The sequence below is a fragment of the Tenrec ecaudatus genome, chromosome 10 (genome assembly GCF_050624435.1).
Source record: "Tenrec ecaudatus isolate mTenEca1 chromosome 10, mTenEca1.hap1, whole genome shotgun sequence".
Classification (NCBI taxonomy): Eukaryota; Metazoa; Chordata; class Mammalia; order Afrosoricida; family Tenrecidae; genus Tenrec; species Tenrec ecaudatus.
The window spans coordinates 111,452-134,352 of NC_134539.1; the positions used below are offsets into that span (position 1 = coordinate 111,452).

The following is a 22,901-nucleotide window of genomic DNA, read 5'->3' on the forward strand; positions in this document are numbered from 1 at the left end:
GCAGACTCGCAGGCACCTGTACACTATTGCACAGTGACACACACGCTCTCCTACTGGACACAAGTCACACCCACCCTCTTAGCCCTCGTATGCCCATATACATTGACACACAGCTCACTCTCGCAGGCTCTCAGAGTCCACAGCTCCCCTTTAGATGCCACGACCGCTTTCCCACGGAGACAGGAGGCGGAGGGGCCCATCCACAGAACGCCTAACTGGGACTGCTTTCCACATGCTTCCGAGGGTTCTAGAACAGGCTGCAAGAAGGGCCACCCAACCTTCCCAGGTGTGCCCGGGTGCTCTGCAGAGCTGGGCACTCCTCTCAGGAGGAGGCATGGCCCACGGGAACTCGGAGGGCAGCACCTGCCTGGGCCGAGATGACCAGGTTCGGGTCATTATCTGGTCTCCAGCCACCAGTCGTCTTCATGGAGCTGTCCCGACCCCCCAGCCTCAGGGAGTTTCGCCCTCACTTGTCATTCAATAGAAGCTATCTGATGGTCAGTCCAGGACTGAAATCTGGCTAAGAACAACCAGGCTAACAACTATTGGTCTCTTCCCTCCCGGTTCAATGGAGAGTGTGTAAACCAAAGAGACACAAGAAAGCCATCAGTCCAAGGACCACATGAAGCACAGTCTAGGCAACCTTGAGACCCAAAGAACTAGGTGGTGCCCAGCTACCACTACCAACCTCTCTGCTTGGGAAGAGTGGGAGAAAATTACACAGAAAAGACCAGACCTACAGAGACTGTAAAAGCCAAGAAACCCCCTGAAGCCAATTCCAATAACCACCTTTCAGCCAAAGAACAGAGAGGCCCCTAAGATGAAGGGTAACACTCGAGAAGAATGTATTCCTTAGAAGAATTAGTTACAGAAAGCCAAGAGGACAACATGTGTCCCAAAGCACGGATGAGCAGGCAGGAAAGGACAGACCATTTGGACAAAGGAAGCAGGGATCCCAGGGTGGTTCCCTGGGGACAATGTAACCCTTCACCTGTAAACCACGGAACGGGGCACTATCTTGTTCTGTAAACTTTAACCTAAAGACATTTGTTTTAAAAAAAGAATAAAGCTAGACTGTCAGATTTCAGAAGGAGGGTCCCCAGACTACCGAGAGTAGAGTCACAGTGCTGCACTCCCTCTGGCTGTCCCTCCAGGGCGCTGCAGACAGTCGGTGGTGACTCTTCTGCCACCACGGGGACAAGAGGCAGGGTACACACGCCTGCTTGGGCCCACTCCTGGTGAGCTGTACTCAAGGAGATGTTCAAAGACATGAGGTTGCGTTGCACGCCTTTGGACGAGTGCCCGTGGACTCATGTGCTTCTGCCGTGGGGAGCCAGCCCGTCCCCCCTCCGTGGGAGCCAGCAAGGCCTTCCTTACCCTCCGCCTCCATTCCTCTCCTCCTGCCCGGCTCCCTCCTCAGTCTGCGCAGCCAGGCCACAGACCACGGGCAAGACAAAAATGATCACTAGCTTTAGCCACTTGGTTTTTGGTGGTTTGTTACCCAAAATTATCATGGAAAGAGAATTAATCAACACACAGGGTGTGGTGGTTAGGTTTTATGTCAAATTACCTGTGTGGGGGAGGTGGGAAAAATGAGGAGCTGATGCCAGCTGATGCTAAATGTTATGAGAATGATGAGGGTATGAATGTATAAACATGCTCTACACAATTGATGTATATATGGATTTTGATAAGAGTTGTATGAGGCCCCAATAAAATGATTTTTTTAAAAAAATTACCTGTGTTTAACTGTAGGGTTGGAGTCCAACCTATCAATCAGGTCGAAACCCGATGATGCTTCCCTGGGGTGTGACCTTTTAGGAGAGAAACACCAGGACTCCCCCTCTCCCCCACACACCTCTCTGTCTGCTTGGATTCTGCGTCTGCCTCTTGGGGCGGCCCCACCTACCCTGCCACGTTCCCAATGACCTTGGACCCATACGACTCTGCACCCACTGGCCTGCGATCGCCCAGTTTCTCATTTGACCTTTCTGTTGAGTCAGCCTGCAGCTCTGTGAACCTGAGGAGCCCTCTGCTCAGCCTCGCGTCCCGGGACTTGAGTTGGACTGGGCCGGGCTGCCTTCCTGATATAAAATTACATCTTGATCTGCAGGTGTTTCCTGCCCATGTGTGCGTGCCACTGGTTTTGCTTGTCTGACAACCCAGCCTGGCACAGAGGGATTCACTGTTTAAAACATACAATTGCTCCAGGAGTCAAAAGAAGAAGAGTGTGTGTGTGTGTGTGTGTGTGTGTGTGTGTGTATGTGTTTTGAGAATTAGGAAGATCGGAACACTAACAAGACACGGACAGACTGGGGCAGGAACTCTGAGTGAAAAATAACCGGCACCAAAGCTAGATAAGCAAAGTATGGTTCATCCTGTCATGGTCAGCGTTATGGGTCTCCTCGGCCAGGCTTTGGTTCTCAGTGCCGGACTTGGGACCCGCAGCAATGTCCTCATGTGATATACTGCAATCAGCCTTCATCTTGTGAGCAGCTAATCAGCTGAAAGCCAAACCATTTCCTTGGCTGAGGTGGGGAATGGGGAGGGGGCGCTGGCCTGCATTCACTCTACTTGGATGTTCTGGCAAAGTTCACTCTCTTTGATCCTGCATCTGACACATCTTCTGACTTCCTGTTTTTGAAACGTGAGCCAGCAGCCTGCTGTCTGACCTGCTGGGATTGTGGGTTTGTCAGCCTCTGTAGCCTCCATTCATCAGGAAAAGCCTCCAACCTGATGTCTGACCCATTCACTTGGGACATGTCTCCACAAGCGCCCGGGTCATTTCCTTGAACAACTGTCTCTATTGTTGTTGTTGATAGATGCCACTAAGGCCAGCTCACAAGCTTTCCTGTGTTTGAGCCACTGCTGTGGCCAGTATGTCAATCCATCTCATTGAAGGCCTTCCTCTTTTCGGTGATCCCCCACTCTCCCAGTATGAAGTCTGTCTCCAGCCTGGTCTTTCCTGATGACATGTTGTGAGGACAAGTACATGAGACAAGGTCTGATGTGACATGTTGTGAGGACAAGTACATGAGACAAGGTCTGATGACATGTTGTGAGGACAAGTACATGAGACAAGGTCTGATGACATGTTGTGAGGACAAGTACATGAGACAAGGTCTGATGACATGTTGTGAGGACAAGTACATGAGACAAGGTCTGATGACATGTAGTGAGGACAAGTACATGAGACAAGGTCTGATCATCTTCACTTTTTTCCCTTCATTGTATTGGGGGCTCGTACAATTCATCACAATCCATCCACCCATCCATCGTGTCAAGCGCATTTGTACGTCTGTTGCCATCATCATTCTCAGAACCTTTTCTTTCTGCTTGAGCCCCATCTTCCCTCGTCAGGAGCATTCCCAGCTGCATGTGTTTCCAGAGAGACCCGTTTGCTCTTCTGGCAATCGCGCTCAGTTCAGTACCGTCACCAGCACCAGTAGTCAAGGGCATCCGTTTTCCCTCTCTCTCACCAGCTTTCACGGGGTGTGAGGTGAGGTTGGGTCGGGGCACCTTCGCCTCCTCACTGACATCTGCTCTTCAGCATTGTCAAGAGCTCTTCCACAGTAGATCTCCCCACGGCACGCTGCCATTTCATTCCCTTGAGGACCTCGTCCACAAGTGCTGAGTGTGGACCACGCAAAACGAACCCTTGACAACCTCCAGAGCTCTCCGTGCATCGTGTTAGTGCCATTGTGCGGCTCTTTGTTTTGTTTATGTTGACGTGAGATGGCTTTGCTCCCCCTGAGCCCCAGTCTGAGATCTGTCCACACAATGAACTGCTATTCCATCCCAAAGACAGGCGAAAGCTACCAAAGGGATGGACCCTGAAGACCCCGTGCTGAGTCAATTACATGACTAAGTGACATGGGACAGAACAAATACCGCACGACCTATCTCATATCAAGTGTCTAGAACAGGGCTGGAGACACAAGTAGACTGACTCGAGGTCATTAGCTGGAGAAGGGTGTTCTTGTTCTTATTTCTGTTTGGAAGGATGAAAACGTTTTGGAAGTAGATAGTGATGATGGCTATAATTATATGTGAATATAGTTAATGTCACTGAATTATACCTTGAAATAGTTAAAATGGACAATTTGTGATATAGATCCTATTACAATAAAATCATTAAAAATAAAATAAATACAACCAATGACAAAGCCAAGGCAGAAGCATATGACCCCTGGAGAAGAAAGCCTGAGTGTGCAAGGCGGGAAGTAACCTCTGGGAACGCCATACGTGGCTCCATCAGTCCGTTTCACAACTGTTAGAGAAGCAGCGTATGTAAGCTACAGAGTCAAATATTTCAGCAACTAACCACAAGCAGCAACAACTATTGGTGAGTTTTCAGACAGCACAGACAAAATGGTTGGCTCTACTACCCATGGGTGAAGTAGAGGCGAGTGCACGGGAGTGAAGTCCGTTAGTTCCCGATGTGCACGACACACCCCGGGGCTCCTTGTCCTAGGCCAACAGGAGGACGGCCAAGCCAAACTGGTCAGGAAGCAGGCTGGTTCATCCTCCCTTCTCCATCTTCAGTGACCCCCCCAAGCCCACCTTGCAGCTGGGGTACTCACACAGCTCCGCCGTTGCTGAGGGAGGCAGAACTCTTCTGCCGGAGGAAAACTCTGGCCCCTCGGAGCACAGCTGGCTGTGTCTGCTCCAGGGTGGCCTTCAGAGGGTGGAACAGGGACACAGGGCCCATCTGCGGGGGGCGCAGAAGGAAGAGAAAGAAACCAAGGGGTGGGGAATGAAGCCCTGGTGAATGCCCCTCAGCAATTCTGCTCCCATGGTTCTGGCCCGTGCCCAGCACCTGAGGTCCTTGTCCCTCAAAGAAAACGGGCCTCCAGAGGGCCACCTGCTTTCCCTGTTTTTCATTCCCATCCCTGAGATGGACAGTGTCTGCGCACAACCTGGTAAGAAGAGGGGCTTCAGGAAACCCAATGCACTTCTCAAAACCAGTTTCCCTAACCGCAGAACTAGGGGCTGGACCAGATGACAGGTGAAGGGATTTCATCTCATCACTAACTTGAACTGCTTGGCAGAAATGTCTGGGTCCCGGGACTGAGCAGAATCCTGAGATTTGGGGGCTGGGATAGACTTCTGTGATAGATTAGTGATGTCTGTATCAGATGTTGGCATGGAGGGTGGTGCCATGAGAATCAGATACATTTCCATCCCAAGGTGAGGGAGGCTGTCTCTGGTGGTGGTCCCATCAGGTTCTGAAAATCTAGATAACTGTCTGGAAAGCGAGCCTACATAGACCACTCAGAGAAAGACAAGGTTGTGCAGGAGAGTGGTGTCTGACGATGACAGTAGGAAGACTGGCCCCCAAACCAACATGATCAATCACGTCTAGAACAAACCATGTTCCTGAAACGACACCAGCAGAACCCAAGACCCACGGCCATTGAGTCAGCCTCATTGCAGATTGACCCACTTCACACCTCTGATTCTGCTTGTGTGGAGGGACAACACATGGACCTTTACCTCTCAAATCACCCCAGCTTCCTCTTCTCAGCCCCTGACCCTCTGACCCTGAACACGGCGCTTCAGACCACAGCTCCACAGTGAGCTGCCAGCATCTAGCCTGCAGGGCCTTTCTCCCTGGAGACTGAGAGGTGGCTGAAAAGATCTCCTGTCTCCCTTCTCCAGGAAAGGGCATGAGCTTCCCACCACTAGTGAGGTCAAGCAGCTCAGAGCTACTTCTTGGGAACCCTAGAACCTCAGTACCTGGGACAGGCCTCCAGGAGCTTGGTGAATCTGGTCTCTGGTGGTTTTGTTCTGTTTGTAGAAGTCAAATATCATCAGAGCTGCGTAGACTTTCCCCACTGTCATCTCATCGGCTGGAGAGAGGAGCAGGGAGAAGTGAATGGGGTGGGCCCCCCAGGAGGTTCCTGAACGGAGGGGCATCAGCAGGTGCATGGCTCTCCCCCGCTGTCCCACCCCAGCTGTCTGTTCCCAAGGCCACCTAGGCTCTTGACTAGCCCCCCACCTCCCGCCTCCGGCTCCTCCTATAAAAAGCAGAGCCAGAGTTCCAGTCTGTGAGCATTGAACTTCCTGCACCTCCAGCGAGCCCCTGGAGGTCAGCCACCTGGGTCTTCACTCCCCGCTCAGCCTCTGAACAGATCAGGAAAGGTGGAGTGAAGGCCTTCTTGGCCAGCCACTTACGTTTATGGGGTGGCACCAGCAGATCCAAGGTCTTCTGGGGCAGGGTGGCCCACACAGAGGCAATCTCCTTTCTCAGCTCTGCGTCACACTGGTGTTGCTTTGTCCCAGCTGGGCCAGGTGAGGAAAGACAAGCATTAGAAGACATCCTATAGCACCTGGTGCAGGCCTAAGGGTGGTGGTGGAGGTGGAGGTGGAACTAGCTAGCAGGGATGCTGGGGCTGGCGCATTGGGCAGCAGCACCACTGTGGAGGCTGAGGCTGCTCAGGGCTCTCCCTCCTGGGGTCTGCCCAGAGGAGGAGACACAGGGGCTTTTTAGCATCCTTCAGGAATGTTTGTGTCCCTGATGTGTGCACTTAGATGGACGAGGAGAGACCATGGTCATATTCCACTCAGGCAGGCTCGGGTTCATTGAACAATACTTTTGGGGCACCTTGACTAACTGTCAGGTATTCTCTGTTCTGGGGGAAAAAATGAAAACAAAACAAAACTACCCCTCCTTCTGGGCAAACGTGCCTTTATTCTGCAGCCAAGTGGAAACCGGTCAGAAAAAGTCATTGTTGAACAGTGAGACGTGTCCAGAAAACACCGGGGGCTCTGTTTGGGATGAGGGCTTAGGAAAGCTTTTGTTGAGAAGGGGGCCTCCGGGAAAGATCCTGCAGGCAGGGTGCATTCAGTGAGCGCCACCTGCACAGAGCAGGGCAGGTAGGCTGGAGAGGGGACTCTGAGAAGGTACGCTAGGCCAGGATTTTCATTAGAGCAATAAGATAATCTGATTCATCTCTTTTTAAAGCCAAGTTTATTCAGGTATAATTTACAAACAATAAAGCCCACCCCTTTCAGTTAGACGATTATGCGGATTTCGGTAACTGTATATAATTGTATGTTTACCACCAGTCAATAGAGACAAACTCCATCACCCCTGGAGCCAATCCAGAAGCCTCCCCCGAGCCCTGCAGTCACTGTTTGCTGCCTTTACAGTGGGCATTCTGCGGCTCAGGAAGTAGGCACCAGTTGCATCTGATTTCTCTCATGTGACACATTCCTCGGGAGCTTGCTTTGCTGAGCACAATCCCACTGACTGGGGATGCCACAGCCGGCTGGTCCATTCACCAACTGGTGGACATGTGAGTTGGTTTCAGTTTGGGGCAATTGGGACAAGCATCCATCCCCACAGAGGCTTTGGTTGGGCATAGGTTTTCATTTCTCTTCAATACTGGGTAGCATTGCTGGGCAATATAATAACGGCCAAACTGGTTTCTGAAGTGGCCCTTCCACTTGGCATCCCACGAGCAGTCCCTAAGACCCAGCTGCTCTGCATGCTTGCCAGCACTTAACATTGCTATGAAGTTTTCATGTTAGGCATTATGATAAATATGTAATGTCACATATAGTTGCAGTTTATTTCTAATTTCTCTAATGGTCAGTGATATGGAGCAACTTTACATGTGTTTCTTCTGCCTCCCATATGTTTTCTTCGGTGACTTCAAATATTCACCCATTATAATGGTTCTCATTACTGAATCGTGGGAGAACTTTACATATTCTAGATACCACTTCTTTATCAGAATTATATTTTGCAAGTGTTTTCTCTGACTCTTTGGAATGTATTTTCTTAAGTGTAACTTTTTACATTTGTATCAAGTCGATTCATCTGGGTTGTAAAAGGATCCCTGCTCCCTGTGTCTCTCCCATCTCTTAGGTGCCTCTTCACTCTTGGATGTTTATACAAGTATCACAGTGCTAGAGAACCCTGTCCAACACACATAGCGAAGGTAATAGGTAAAGAAGTCTTTTTTCTTCTTTCGACATGTGTTGGCTTTACAGTACCATTTGTTAAGAATTGTTCTGGCAGCTTTGCAAGAAAACCAGCCAACCACCTGAATAAGAGTCTCCTGTGGGGTCTCGTGCTCCATTCATTCGTTCCATCCGTTCGCCATGCCCACACCGTGTGATTCATGTGGCTTTATGCTGCTGCTGTTGGGTGCCAGCGAAGCAGCTCTGACTCACTGCAACCCCGGGTCCAGAACGGCGCTGGCAGGTCCTGGGCTGTCCTCACAATTGTCCTTATGTTTGAGCCCATCAATGCAGCCAAGGTGTCAATTCAACGTTTTGAAGGTTGCTCTTTTTAGCTGGCCCTCCAGTTTACCAAGAAGTCTTTCTCCTGACAACGTGTCCAAAGCATGTAAGACCAAGTCTGGTCATCTTTGCTCCTGGGAGCATTCTAGCTGTACTTCTTGCAAGACAGACCTGCTTATCCTTTTGTCAGTCCATGGACCATACTTCAAATGTATTGGCTCTTCGTTAGTCTTCCTGATTCAATGCCCAGCTTTCACATGTACATGAGGCCACTGGAATTTCATGGCTTGTGTCAGGCACATTACTTTAGTCTTCAAGGTAACATTTTTGCTTTTCCACACTTTAAAGAAGCTTTGTGCAGCATACTGAGGAGCCAAGGCAATGGGTTGTTTGACTGCTGCTTCCATGAGCATTGACTGTAGGTCCAAGCAGGATGCTTCCATCTTTTCTCCATGGATCACATTACCTATGGGTCCCATTGTGAGGGTGCTGGTTTCTGTACACTGCCTTGTCGTCCACACTGGAGGCTGCGGTCCTTGATCTTCATCAGCACTGTCAGCAGGCAGGGTTGTGTCCTCCGCATATCAATGAACCACATTTGTCTTCACATAAACCAGCTTCTCTGATGATTTGCTCAGCATACAGACTGCTTAAGTATGGTGAGAGGATGCAACCCGGACATACGTCTTTCCTGATTTTAAACTGCACAGTATTCCCTTGTTCTTTTTGTACAACTGCCTCCTGATCGTGTTGCGGGATTCCCATTCTTTTCAAGGATAGGCTTAGTATGTTATGATCCACACAATCAAATGCCATGGTACTGTCTGTAAAATACAAATAAACATCTTTCTGGTATACTCTGCATCAGCCAAGATCCATCAGACATCAGCAGTGATATCCCTAGTTCCACATCCTCTTCTGAATCCAGCCTGAACCTCTGGCAACTCTCTGCCAATGTACTTCTGCAACTTATTAGATGATCTTCAGCAAATTTTCACTTGCATGTGATATCAGTGATAACATTCTACAATTGGAGCATTCTGTTGGGTCACTTTTCTTTGGAAAGTGTACAGATATGGATCTCTTCCAGTCCGTTGTCCAAATAGCTGTTGTGGCAGTTACCTAATTTCATGTACACTAGATAAATAAGGTGTAAGGGTGGAGTCTAGCCTGTCAGTCAGGTCACAGCCTGATGATTCCTTCGTGCGGCTGTGACCTTTTCATAGGAGGATCCTGGGACTCTCCCCTCTCTGCCTTCATTTTCCTGTTGACAAGTCACTCTGGGACCTGCACAAGCCCCGGAGATGCATCCACCCCCATTGGATCCACAGGACTTGACACCCACTGGCCTGTGATCTTCCTTCATTTGCATCATTGCTGTGGCTGCATGAGTCTGAAGAGGGGTTTATGAGCTAGTATTGGACTTAAGGACAAGTGACTTGGACTGGGGTGTTTTCTTGATATCCAAATACTCTTTGATAGAAAGCTCTTTCTTACACACACACACACACGAGTGTCACTGGATTTGTTTCTCTAGTCAACCCTGCCTAACACAGCTGTCTTCCAAATTTCCTGACGTGGAAGAGTGAGTGCTTCCAGGGCTTCCTCAGCTTGTTGAAACCTTGCAGTTGGTATTCTATCCGTTCTCAGAATCTTGTTTTTGGCTAAGGCCTTTAGCGTAGCTTGAACTTCTTCCTTTAGTACCACTGGTTCTTGCTTGTGTGCTGCTTGTTGAAGTGACTGAAGTGCAGTGACTGGATTCTTTCCATCTTCTTTTGATGCTTCCTGCATCATTCAAGATGGCAGCTTTATGGTAAGGCATAATCAGGTAAGAGTGAGTTCTCCAGCTTCACTCTTTAACGTCCTAGCTATTATAGTCTTTGCTTTCCTACATAACATTTAGCACCAACTTGTCAGTTTTGACTGAGGTTGTTGTTGTTAGGTGTCACTGAGTTTGCTCTGACCCATAGTGACCCTGGGCACGTGTACTGTCCTATGCCATCCTCACCATTGTTCCTATGTCTGAGCCCAACGATGCAGCCATGGTGTCAATCCATCTCATTGAGGGCCTTCCTCTCTTTCGCTGCTCCTCGATTTTACCAGACCCGATGTCTTTCTGCAGGGACTGATTGCTCCTGATGACACGTCCAAAGTATGTAAGACGAAGTCTCGCCATCCTTGACTTTAAGGAGCACTCTGGGCTTTCCTATTTCCAACATAGATTGGTTTGTCCTTCTAGCAATCTACGGTACTTTCGCTAGTCTTATCCAACACCAAATTCAAATGCAGCAATTTTTCTTCAGGCTTCATTGCTCAATGTCCAACCTTCACATGCATCTGAGGGGATGGCTTAACGCAGTTATTCTTGGTACAGTTCTCAGAGTAACGCCTTTGCTCTTCGATGCGCTGAAGAAGTCTTGTGCAGACAGAGTTACCTAAGGCAATGCTTTTTTTTTTTTATCTTGACTGCTGCTTCCATGAACAGTGATTGTGGATCCAGACAAGATGAAATACTTGACAACTTCAATTTTTTCTCCGTTTATCATGATGCTACCTATTGAGCCAGTAGTGAGGATTTGGGTCTTCCTCATATTGAGTCATAATCCATCCTCAAGGCTACAATCCTTGATCCACATCAGCAAGAGCTTCAAGTCCTCCTCCCTGCCAGCGAGCAAGGTTGTGGCAGGTTGTTAATAAGCCTTCCTCCAATCCTGATGCCATTATTGCTGAATAGTGATTAATAATGACGTAATTGATGAGTCCTGGTGGTGTGGTGCATTATGTGATTAACTGCTAACCATAAAGTCATTAGCAACTCTGCAGGAGGAAGAGGAGGCTTCCCGCTCCTGTAAAGAGTTAGTTTGGAAAACTTGCAGGGGCAGTTCTACCCTGTCTTACAGTGTCACCATGAGTCAGCAACGACTCTATGGCAGCGAGTTTGGATTTCTGGTTGGCATAAATAACAACATCAAATTTTTGTCTTTCAATCTATGGATACTTCTTGATTTATTTAGGTCTTCTTTGATTTTTTTCATCAATGCTTTAAAGTTACAGCATAAATTTCATATAATTTTTGGAGTAAGCTAGTCATGCACAGAGGAACCCTGGTGGCATAGTGCATTAACAGTTGGGCTGCTCACCACAAGATCAGCAGTTTAAAGCCACCAACCCCTCTGTGGGGAAAAGATGAGGCTAACTAAAATGAAAAACCAAACAAACAAATTGCCATCCAGTCGATTCTGACTCCTAGAGACACTATAGGATAGGATAGAAGGTCCCTGGTGGGTTTCTGAGACTGTAACTCTTTACAGGACTAGAAAGTCTCACCTTTCTTCCAAACAGTGGCTGTTGGCTTTGAACTGCAGACCTTCAATCCATAACTACTTCTCCACAGTCAAGAGGAGCCATCTGAGCCATCTAGAGACACTGGTGCTGCTACTCAAAAGGAACTTGACATTTTTTAACTTGTATGCTGCCGCATACAGAGGGCTCCAACCTAAGAACTATTGTGAGTGTGGAGCGAGACCAGGAAGGGTTTTGCTCTGTTATACGTAGGGCCACTCTGGGCCAGACCTGACTTGACAACATGTAGCAAGAAGCACACAGAAGTACAATGGATTCCTGCAATATTGGCCTTGACTCCGAGACCTTGCTATACTCATTGGTTTTAGGAATTTTGAGGTAGGCTCTTTGGGGTTTTCTGCATAATCATGCCAATGTTAACGAGTGGCAGCTTTCTTTCTTTCTGATTGGTATGCCTCTGACTTCCTTTTCTTGCTTCCTTATACTATCCAAAAAACACAAGCACAATGTTAAACTGTAATGGTGAGGGCAAACACCCTTGCCTCACTCTGGGTTTTGGGGAAAGATTCAGTGTCTCATTGGTAAGTGTGACATAGGTTGAGCACGTTTCAGTTGTAGTTACAGGAAACCAGGAATGGATATTGCATTGTGTAGAATGCTTTCTCTGCAGCTATTGAGCTGATTTTTCATTTTTGAGAGAGTAAATTATATTGACTGATTTTTAAGTGTTGACTCAACTCTGAATTCCTGGCGTTAAACCTTAGTTGTGCTAAATATATATTACTTTTTTATGTTTTGCTCGGTTCAATTTGCTAAAACTGCGTGAGATTTTTCTGTTGAAATTTCACCGGGGACATCGGTCTGTGGTTTGTCTTGTGTTGTAATGTCTTGTCTGCTGTGGGTGGAAGAGCAATGCTGGCCTGAGTTTCTGAGGTCGTTGGTGTAGAAGCGGCATCTTTCTTAAATGTCTTGTAGAGTTCACGGTGAAACTATTTTGGCTTGGAATTTCCTTTGTGGGAAGGGACTTAACTGTGAATTTAATCTCTAATAAATTTACTACTACTCCAGTTATCTGGTTCTTCTTGAGTAAGCTTTGGTAGTTTTGTTCTTCAAGAAATCTTTCCATTAAAGTTGTCAGACTCACACTGGCACAAAGTTGCTCATAATATTCCCTTGTGGCCCTTTTAACATCCGGATCTTCACGGACACACCCTCTTTCATCTCTTCTATTGGAATCTTCTCCGTCTGCCAGGGGTCAGTCTAACTTGAGGCTCCCCTTGAGGCTTCCCATGCTGCCTAATGGAATCACTTGGGCTGCTGTATGGAGGATGTGTTGGAGTGTCGGCAGTGGAAGTCGTTGAAAGTCCGTCCACAGCCACAGCCCAGGTAAGCGGGGACAGAGGCTTGGGCCAGGGCTTTAGTAATGGAGGGAGGCCACGTTTTGGCTATCCTGGCTATCTTTTGGAGGTAGAATCAAGATTTGATTGAAGCAATGGTGTCGGGGACAAAAAGAGGAGACTCCACAAGGTTCCCAGCATGAGCAACTCTCCGAATTAAGCTTCTATTTCTGGACTCCAGAAGGCGGTGGGGATGCCTGGAATTCAGGTTTGGCGTGTTTACATTGGGATGATGCTTAGGGTGAAGGGCTTGTTGCCTCTAGGGGGCTGGAGTTCAGGCCAAACACATCAAAGTGGGATGGAACAAGACCAGAGCAGCTGTCTGCAGCACCGCCACACTGGGAGGCTGGGAGATAAAGTGAAACCAGAGGGACACCAAAGAGCTTCCAAATGGAGGCGGGAGCTGGCCTTCAGGTGAGGCGACACCTACCCCTGGAGCCGTTCCAGTGACAGGTGGGGGCAGTCTCCCTGGAGTATATTTGGGAGGCTGGGAAAAGCCAGTAGACTGGCCCCATTGACAAAGCCCTCAGGAGCTGGCTGCTGGGGAGAAGAGAGATGCCAGTAGAGGGGAAGAAAAGGCCTTTTTGCAAGGAGTGCTTGTCTGTCTATTGTCCATGTCCCACCGGCTGGGTATGGGAAAGAACAGAGAGCATGGTAAGATCATGTCCTTGAGTAGGCCCTGAGAATGAGACCTAGTATACAGGGCGGGGGTGGGGTGGGTGGGGGGGACGGACTGACTGTGGGTGTCCCCGTCTGGGAAATAGCAGATGAGAGGAGGTGAGCAGGGATATGTGCTTTCCTGGTCTAGGTGAAAGCTCCCGGGCCACCTCAGGGAGGGCCTGGTAGCAGGGGTAGACTGGCATGGAAGGGGCAGAGGGCACCTCAGCTCAGAGAAGGGGGCTGGTTCCTGGTGACACTGGCCAGGTGAATCTTGGCCACAGGCTCTCTAGTGCTGAGAAATGGGGAGGGGGTGTTACTTCCTCGACCCTCAGGCCCTGATCTGAGTGGGGCGGCTATGGCACAGTGCCGATGCTGGATGGTTACCAGACCCATTTGCAAGCCATCTTGCTCACCTGGAGCCAGCTTGATCTCCAGTGCTGTCCGGATGAGGGCCATCAGGGTGGATGTGAAGTGGACCGTCATGTCCTCATTGGAGATGGGCATGTTCATGCGTACCAAGCGCTGGCAAGGAGCACAAGCAAGTTAGAGCTGGGTTTGCCCTGCCTGGGCAGGGCTGCCCAGCAAATGGCCTCTTGAGGTAGGGGCTGGGCAGGGTGGGAGTTCTGCCAGCATTCCCACTCGTTCACACACCCCGCCTTCCCCTGGACTGAGGACTCCATGAGGCTACAGGAAGGGGCGGCACAGGGCCGGGGCCGGCCCTGGTTCCTCTGAGAGAGTCCCTCCCTGCTGGGATGAGGGGTAGGTCGGGGCTGTGGGGCCCAGGCTAAGGTTCCATGGAGCACACAGCAGGAGTGGGGTGGTGGGTACTCCCCAAACACTGTCGTTCAGCCCTTTCGGCTAGCACCCAGGGGTGGGTGGCCAAGGGGTTGGGCGGAAAGGTCCAGGTCCTGGGGGGGGGCGTGTCCCACACGGGTCACAGCAGGTTTCACTCTGCCCCAGCCAAAGGCTCTACCACCCCAAGGCTCCCTCAACATTGGCTGGGACCCCGGGAATCTTGAAACCCCAGCAGAAGTCACCAGGTCCTTCTTGTGGGAGAGGCTCAGAGGCCCCAGCAGCGAGGGTGCGCCAGCCCTGGGTTCCTGGTGGATACACACACCCTTCTTCCAGGTCCCCCGGGGTGGGCTCCTGTGGTGGAGCCAGCAATTCCTGCGCATGCGTCTGGTTCACCCAGGTGGAAGGCAACATCTCTGTCCTAGCACCTTTTCTGGGGGAGGGTCATGCAGTCCCGCCCCCAGTCCCGCACAAGGACACAGACCCTTGTCTACTGGAATGCTGGCAGAGCCCCACCCAGCCCTGCCCCACCGCGGGCCCCGCCCTCCCTGTGTCAGGAGCCAGAGTACTGGCCTTCCGGAGTCAGGCGGCCTGCAAGCCAGCGGGCAGCGAGTGCAGAGCAGAGCTGCCCCCACGAGGGCGGCGAGGGCGGCGCGGGGGAGAGCTGAGGGCTAGCAGGTGACTCGAGAAGGGAGCGGCGTCCAGTGCTGGGGCAGGTTCCCAGGGGACCTAGGGCCTAGACCTGCCAACAGGCTACCAGGGGCATTAGCCTGCCCACCTCCAAGAGCCCCTGGGACTCCGGCTCAGCCAGCCCCGTGGGCAGGCCCCCACGCCCCGCTGCCCGGCCCAGGTCTGGATGCGACTCTCCTCCTGGGGACGAAGCTGCAGGGTGCTCAGTGGGCAGGCACTGCACTGCACTGCACACATGCGTCCACATCCGCATCCACGCAGGGAGGGCCCGCGCGCATGCAGATGATAGAGGTCTCTGCTCAGGGAGTGGGGCTCCCTCCCCCGCCCCAGGCTCAAGCGCGAAGAAGCTCGGCAGCGGCAGCGGGGGCCACAGGGAAGGCTTGTTAGATGGACAGGCGGACTGACGGCAGGAGGCTCAGGGCAGCTCAGGCGCTGGTGGGGCAGGCAGACTGGGGGGGAGCAGAGGGGATAAAGTTGGGAGTTGGGGTCGTGTGACCTACTCTGGGGGCACATGGCCACTGGGGTCCTTGAGGCTCCCCATGCTGCATCTCTGGGGCTGGGATGCCCAGGTAGGCAGCAGAATGTCCCCGCCCCCTCCCACGTAGCGGTGCAAGGCCTGAGCAGGAGCCCAGACCAGCGCACAGCGGCGCGAGGCGTCCAAACGCAGTCTGGGCCCGCTGCTAGGCAGGCGCAGGCGTCGGTGGTCTCCCGGGGCTCTCCGAGGGGACGCCTAGGGAGGGGCAGGCGCCCCACACCAGAAAAGGCAGCAGGGAGGGGGCTGGCGGGGCAGAAGGGTGGTGACACAGGCAGCAGAGAGCAGCGGGGGGGGGGGGGCGGCGGGCAGGCCACGCCTCTCTGGGAGGGCAGCGGGGTCTACCTTATACGCAACGCGGGCGGGACATTTCTTCCCCAGGCCCAGAGGTGGGGACATGTGCTTCAGCATCTCAAACATGTCATTGTAACTGATACGCCCGCTGGAGACCCGTCCCACGTCCCAGCGGCCAGGCAATGGGGTCCACAGGAGGAGCACGGCGGGAGCAGGGCGGGAGAGGCGGGCGGGCGGGAGAGACGGGCGGGCAGACAAGAAAACACATCCAGTTAATCCACAGTGCCGGGCTAGGTGCCAGAAATGAAACAGAAGTAAGATGAGGGATTCTCTGCTCTCCGTCCGAACCCCCCTCAGCCCCTCTCCCGGCCCCCACCCCTCCTCCTGGAGGCCCGGAGAGACCCCGCGTCTCACCTCCAACTTGGCTCGCCCTCGCAGGGCGGCGGGTGGGGATGGTGGATGTCTAAGCTAATGAACATGGAGGGGGAGGGGGGGCTGGAGGCCGGCCTGGGCTGTTCATTTCTGGCTATTGTTTTAGAAACCCCCGCCTGGCCGAATCAGAGCGCAGCGGCTTCTCCACGCTGGGGCTGGCAGACAGAGTTATGTGACAGGTAGGCTGGGGCGTTCTGTCGTGGTCAAGCTTTGCTTCCAAATTAGGCCACAAGGTGAGGAAACCTCTGAGAAACCCAAACACTCGAGGGGGTGGGGCCGAAGGGGCAGGGCGTGGTCTGGAGACCAGCCCCTCTCTGGCAGCGCCAGGCAACCAAGGTTGGGCACTAGTGTAGGGCCCGCAAGCAGAAGGATGGGTTTTGGGGGGTGGGGGGTGGGTGGGAGGGCCAGTGACCACATTTTCCTTAGTTATAGGGGCCGTGGATCAGGCGTCTGCACCCCACCCCACGGAAAGAGCTGCCTTAGCAGGCAGGTGTCAGGAGAGAAAGGGCCCGCCTAGCCTTGCCCTCCACAGACAGAGTGGGTTGCCCATCCGGAGGCAGGAGGGACCTGACCTGGGCGGCTCTGGCCAGGAAACCTCTGGGTTGGGCTGGGAGGTGCTGTTTGGCTCTGCCCCCCACCCACCCCCACTCTGTCCTCTGGGCCCTTCCCAGCCCAGAAGCCGTCGCCCACCCGTGGACAAGCCACCTCCTGGGCGCAGCGGGCCCGGCCCTGCCGGCCCAGAAAGCCCTCCTGGGCACTGTCTCATAAGGCTGCCTGGCCCCAGCCGCTGGGGGTCGGGAGGTTAGACAGGACCAAAGCATCAGGAGGGTGGAGAGCGAGGGGTGGGCAGGAGGAGAGGTGAGGTGTTGGTCATTCCCAAACCAGGCAGGGCAGACGCCACAGGGAGTGTGTGCTGTTTGCGTTTGGGAGGGAAGAATATGTCGGATGGAGGCTCTGAAGTTGCAAACCTTGTAGGCCAACCTACGAGGGCAGTTCTTCCCTAAGCCAACGGGTGGCGCAATACAACGCAACAAACTGTACAAATCCTTATAATGAATCCGGCAACTGGAAAGGAAATGTCAGAGGTTATGGTAACAGAGGCGCATGGAGCCCGCCCACCCACCGCCCGGCTGCAATGGGAGATGTGGCCTTGCGTGTTGTGTCATGGAGGCAGGCGGGGCAGGGGACGTCCAGGAAGGAGTGACCCTGAGCCCTGTGCCCCCACCCCTCCTCTCCGCCCTCTCTCACCCAAGGCCTGCTGTCAGAGCATGGCAGTGCCCCAGCCTCAGGCGCTGGCCCATCTGCCCGGTGAATGCCAGCTGGGCTCACTTCCGTGTGCGTTCCCACAGGACTCCCCACCTCTCAGTCCAGGCAGCTTCAAGTCATGTGAGCGGGAAGAAAGGAATCCCATACTGCCCCTCCTGGCCACCAGAGGGGGGTGGAGACCCACGGGTGTTTGGACTGTCTCTCTGCTACCTCAGCCCAAGGCAGAAAACCTGGGCCTGAACCATATACTGTCAGCAAAACACCAAACTATGGGCCTAGCCCAATTTTAAGGCCTGCTCCTCAGCCTCCTGGCAGCCTCCCTAGGCAGCTTTCTCTAGGCAGACACCTTTGGGGTTTCCACAACATTTTGTCCATGTCCCCTGGCCTTCCCCGGAACCCAGTGCTGCTCAAGTTCCCCTCAGATGCCATCGCCTCCACTGTGGCCAGCGGATGAGCTCTGCCCCAGACACATCCTGGTCCTGCTCAGCAGGGCTCTGGGAGCAGGTGCTGTTCTCTGGGGCCCGGGCCCCAGCACACACAGACACTCACAAACGCTAGCTTGATGGCAGAGTGAACGTACCAGTGAGCAGGGGCTCCGTTCAAAGCCGTGTGACAGCTGCCCTAACTCCTGTTCTGTCTCCACAAAACGCAAGGCAACCACAGAAGGGCCGAGAGAGGCACCTCTGGGCAGCAGTGAGACCAGTCTCTCACATGCATACAATGCACACGCAAGGCAGACATCCATGTAGACTCACCATATATGTGCCCTGCTACCCTGATACATGCATGCGCAGAGCCACAAGCATACACATCCACACACGTGTAGCCACACACATGTACATTCACGAACATGTGCACAGATGCACAGGCATACCACCTACCGTGTCCACACATACACAGATATGCAAGCATTCACCCATGTGGCCCACACATGGAGCCACACACATACAACCAGGTGCACCCATATGCAGGCACGTGCACACCACCACGAATATAGGCACACACCACCATGGACACCCAGGCACACATTATGCATCTGTGTACAGACATGTGTACAGATGCACAGGCACACCCACCCATGCACAAGTCACAAATATACATGTGGGTTTTGTATGCAAACATATATACCCACATGAATGCACACTTGTATTCTTATACAACACCCTCTAATACGAACACGCATGTGCACCTGTTTGCTCATTGCACACACATGCATGTCCACACATACCCAGAGAAAAGTTCACAAGTTTTGTTGTGATTTCAAAGTTTCTCCAAGTGGGAAACAACAATGACCACATTTGGAGACTTATAGAGGTTTCGAGATGTCCTTTGGCTGACCAGGTTGAAAGGTCATGACCAAATCTGTTTATGGCTTCTGTAGGCCCCTCTGTCATGGCGCTCACCTGGGGCACAGCGAGTTCTGTTGCCACAGAGCCTCTGTGTGACTGCAGCCACCACCTCTCAGGCGAGGTCACCCTTGGCTAACTACTACCTCTGCTGGCCTGCACCTCTCAGAGGTCCTCCTCTAGACACCAAGCCTGGGAAATGTCTCCCAGCTGTGTCCCCCTCTCTGGAATCTGCCCCTTCTGGGACCCTTCTCTGTAATCTGCCCCCTGGGAAGCCAACAGCTTAAAAAGGTGGGAGTGAAACTATTCCTTCAGCCGCTCACCTGTGCACCTGCTTCGGCTTCAGACCAGGTAGCACCCTCTGAAGCACCTCTCTTTCCTGCAGTTCCGAGGCACATGTGGGTGTGCACAGGTGTGTACAGGTATGCAGGGTGGGTAACTCATGCCCCGTGCAGCTCACTCCAGCGGACACTCCCAGCCCTTCCTCAGTGGGGTTTCTCCCACCCTTGCTTGACAAGGCCCAGGCCTGGCTGTAGCCAGTCTGCCCAGGCATAAGACCATCCAACCCTGGGCTCTAGCACGAGCACTGCCGTGGTTGGACTTTAGGAGGCCCAGGAGGCATAAGGGAGCAGCGATGCTTGTTCTGCAAATGACACGTGGCCAACTTTTTCTATGATGGAAAACACACCCAGACACAGTGAGGTCTGGGTAGGCCCCTATGTTGCCAGAGGCTCTGGGACCTACCCCCTGCCACCACCCAGGGAGAGCCCCAGACCACAGCGCCCAGATTCTGACTAAAGGGGCCCTGCTCCCCATCTCCAGACACACCCAGTCCTCAGGGGAAAGAAGTCCTAGGGGTGCACCTGCCAAGTTCTAGATTTGGGGGGAAAGGTTGAGGACCAACCACGGGTAGCCAGTGTCTTCACCACAAGCCCCCAAGAGTGAGCGGCCCAGCCTGGCATGCGAGGTCACCTGGAAAGCCAGAGTGAGCTCACCTCCCCTGACTCTAGAGGAAGGCACTGTGGGCCCCTTACTTTTCTGTATGGTGAGTCTGCTACAGGTGGTGTGAGCCAGGCTGGGATGGCACACCCCTCTGGTTCCTGCCCTGCTGTGTCCAGCACACACCTCCACTACAAAGCATTTGCTGAGCGAGTGCACAAGTGAATGAGCGAGCACGGTGAGGAAGGGGGATGGGCGGTGAGTGAATGGACAAGTGACAGCGGATGAAGGAGAGTGGGTGATGGTGCGTGAGTGACGAGTAGCTGTGTGGATGAAGGAACAGAGCGTGAAGGCTTCCGGGAGGGATGAGGAATAGTGGACGGTGCTGATGAGTCAGCAGGTGAGGGACGAGTGGGTGTGTGGATGAGCGTAAAAGGATCAATGAGCGAAGGTGTGCAGAGGGAACAGCGGAGGAAGGGACAAGCACAGATGGGTGCAGGCTCCTCCCCAAGAACAGAGTCAAACCACCCCACCTGTATCCTGACCCTGCTCTTGTGCCACTCCACCTGGAGGCCAGTCCCCCCGGCCTGAACCATGCAGGTGTGTAAGTGTGCAAGCCCTCCCCGACCATTCTTCTGGCTCAGATGCCGTCCACTAAGTGGTGCTGTGAGGTCCAGGCTTGTGCCAAGAACACAGGCTCTGGCTTCATCCTGACCTGCCTGCCCTGTGGCCCCTGACTGGGTGGGGCCTAGGAGGGAGAAGAGCCCCTGGGCTCACAGACCCAGAATGTGTGGGCTTGGTGCTTCTCAGGGTCCATTTCCCAGACCTGGGGAGCCTGGGAAGGAACTGACAGAGGGGCGCCAGTCAATCCCAAACAGGCCCAGAAGCCCCTCTGGTCCTCTCTTGAGTCTGAGAGCATGAGCTAGTCCGAGGACCAGGTGCCTTGGAGCATGGGGCGACTCACCAGGCAGCCGGGTCGTACTCAGCCCAGACCCGGATGAACTCGTCCAGGTGGTGGGGCCCTAGGATGGAAGAGTCCCGCGTAAGGTACTCAAAATTGTCCATGATCACAGCCACAAAGAGGTTCAACATCTGCGGGGCGGGAAGCAGAAGAGGTGACTAGAGCGTGCCCAGTCTGCCCCTGTGGAGCCTGGGGCTGGTGTCCAGAGGCTGCCTGCCCTCCCCCGAGCCTGTGTGTCCAGCTGGCTCCACAGCAGCCCCCTCCCCACAACTGGTCCCAGGTCACCCTGTGTTAAGCACTGAATACCCTAATTTGGGCCCAAAGCCACCTGCTCCCCGAGGTCACTGCAAGGTAGACAGTGGGTCAGGAACATGGGCTCGGAAGGAAGGCTGGCAGCTGAGGGGGCTGCGTACCCCTGTAAGTAGAGATACTCTCCCTTGCCACGCCTCTGCCTCCTCCCCGGGCAAGATAACCTACGGCTGAGAGGGGCTGCCTGGATGGGGCCAGCAGGTTGTTACCAGCTGCACTGCCTGTGTCTTCCCTGCCCCGGAGTTTCAACCACAGACACCCACCGCCCCTAGCCAAGCTTCCCACCTGCACTTTTATCAGGCTCAGCTCACGGGGTTCAGGTGACGGGGCTGCCCTTTAGCCAGGAGACCGACTGGCTGGTGAAGCCAAAGACAGGGTCATGGAGACAAGACACAGAAGAGGATGGGGGCAAGGAAAAAGATACTGGGGGCCTGGCATGTCTAGGCAGTGTTGGATTCAGGGTGGGACACTGTGTTCTACAGCCAGCTTGCCCCGTGGCTCCTCAGCTCTGAGCACCTCTAGGCAGCAGGAAGCCAGCCTCGGGGCGCAGGCCCACAGAGGCCTCCCAGACAACCACATGGATCTCCTGGAAGCCAAAGAAGAAGCACAAGTGTTTCTGTGTTTCTCCTCCTTCACACCAGCTCTGGGGTTCCTTCCTTACATGCCCAAATAAGAGTTCCCTGCTCTCCGGCCAGCTGGCCAGCAACCCCATTCTCGGGGGAAGGTGTTGAGCAATGGCTGCCACCGGTCTCACTGCCTCTTTGTCTTCACTGCTCTGGCCGCCTGAAGGGTGGGCAGCACTCTCTGCTCTCAGCTCTGGCTCCTTGACCCTTGCTGCAACGGCCCCTCCACTCCCCTTCCTACGACTGTGCTGGACTGGCCACCGTCAGTAACAACACCACCTCCAAGCCTCAAGCCTCAACTGCAGATGCCCCTTCTCTGGGCCTACTTCCTACCCATCCTGCCTCCCCTCCCCCTCCCGCCCCATCTTGTACCTGCCTTCCCGAAATTCTCTTCCATCGAGCCTGTCACTCTGTCCTGTCCAGCCCCTCCCTCTCAACCCTGCTCTGATCCAAACCCACGGTATTTCCAACGCTTGCACCCACCGTGAGGAGTCTGGTCTGCCCTCAGGCCTGTGGGAAACCCCGGACCTGACGTGCTTCTCATGCCTGTGCTTCAGACTTGTCCCTCTCTCCTGAACCCACTCTAATACACTGCTGACGCCAGGCCACAGAGACTGCTCCTGCGAAGCTATGTCCACACTGCCACATCCTGGGAGCGGTTCTCTGCCAGCATCGCCGCACGAGATTCCACAGCAGTGTCTTGGCTGGGCTGTCCCTCCACCTTGAGAACCTTTCTCCCCTTGTCTGTCGGGCATTGCCCTGGCTTGCTCCCCACCCATGGCCAACCTCTTCCTGCTCACTGTGACCCGGCTTCTGTGACCCTGCCCACTGTGATCCTGGGCCGCTTCTGCAGAGATGCTGACTCAGATGGCCAGGGGCCTGCAGTTGTGATAACCAATGCTGCTGGCCGTGGCCACACCTTGTACGGTGAGGACCCAGAGGATGTCATCAGCCGCAGAGGTCTAAAGACACCTCATTTCCGTCCTCAGCCCATCTCCAGAACTGGCCCTGTGTCCTCACCCCCTCACACTGTGACCCCTCTCTTCATCGGGCCAGCTCCACCTTCAAATGCTCTCCCCCCCAAACCTGCTCTCCCTGCAGACC

At 53.4% G+C, this 22,901-nt stretch overlaps 1 protein-coding gene across 1 annotated transcript in view; it reads right to left on the bottom strand.

The window, feature by feature from the left end:
* CACNA1B (calcium voltage-gated channel subunit alpha1 B) overlaps positions 1 to 22,901 on the bottom strand; it is a 167,025-nt gene that overhangs the window by 6,322 nt on the left and 137,802 nt on the right. The window contains exons 38-43 of the mRNA XM_075559719.1: positions 20,869 to 20,996; positions 15,973 to 16,069; positions 14,027 to 14,135; positions 6,178 to 6,285; positions 5,740 to 5,852; positions 4,584 to 4,711 (exon numbers count right to left, since the gene is read on the bottom strand). Of these exons, the coding sequence (XP_075415834.1) occupies positions 4,584 to 4,711; positions 5,740 to 5,852; positions 6,178 to 6,285; positions 14,027 to 14,135; positions 15,973 to 16,069; positions 20,869 to 20,996 (683 nt within the window). The remainder of the gene's footprint in view (positions 1 to 4,583; positions 4,712 to 5,739; positions 5,853 to 6,177; positions 6,286 to 14,026; positions 14,136 to 15,972; positions 16,070 to 20,868; positions 20,997 to 22,901) is intronic.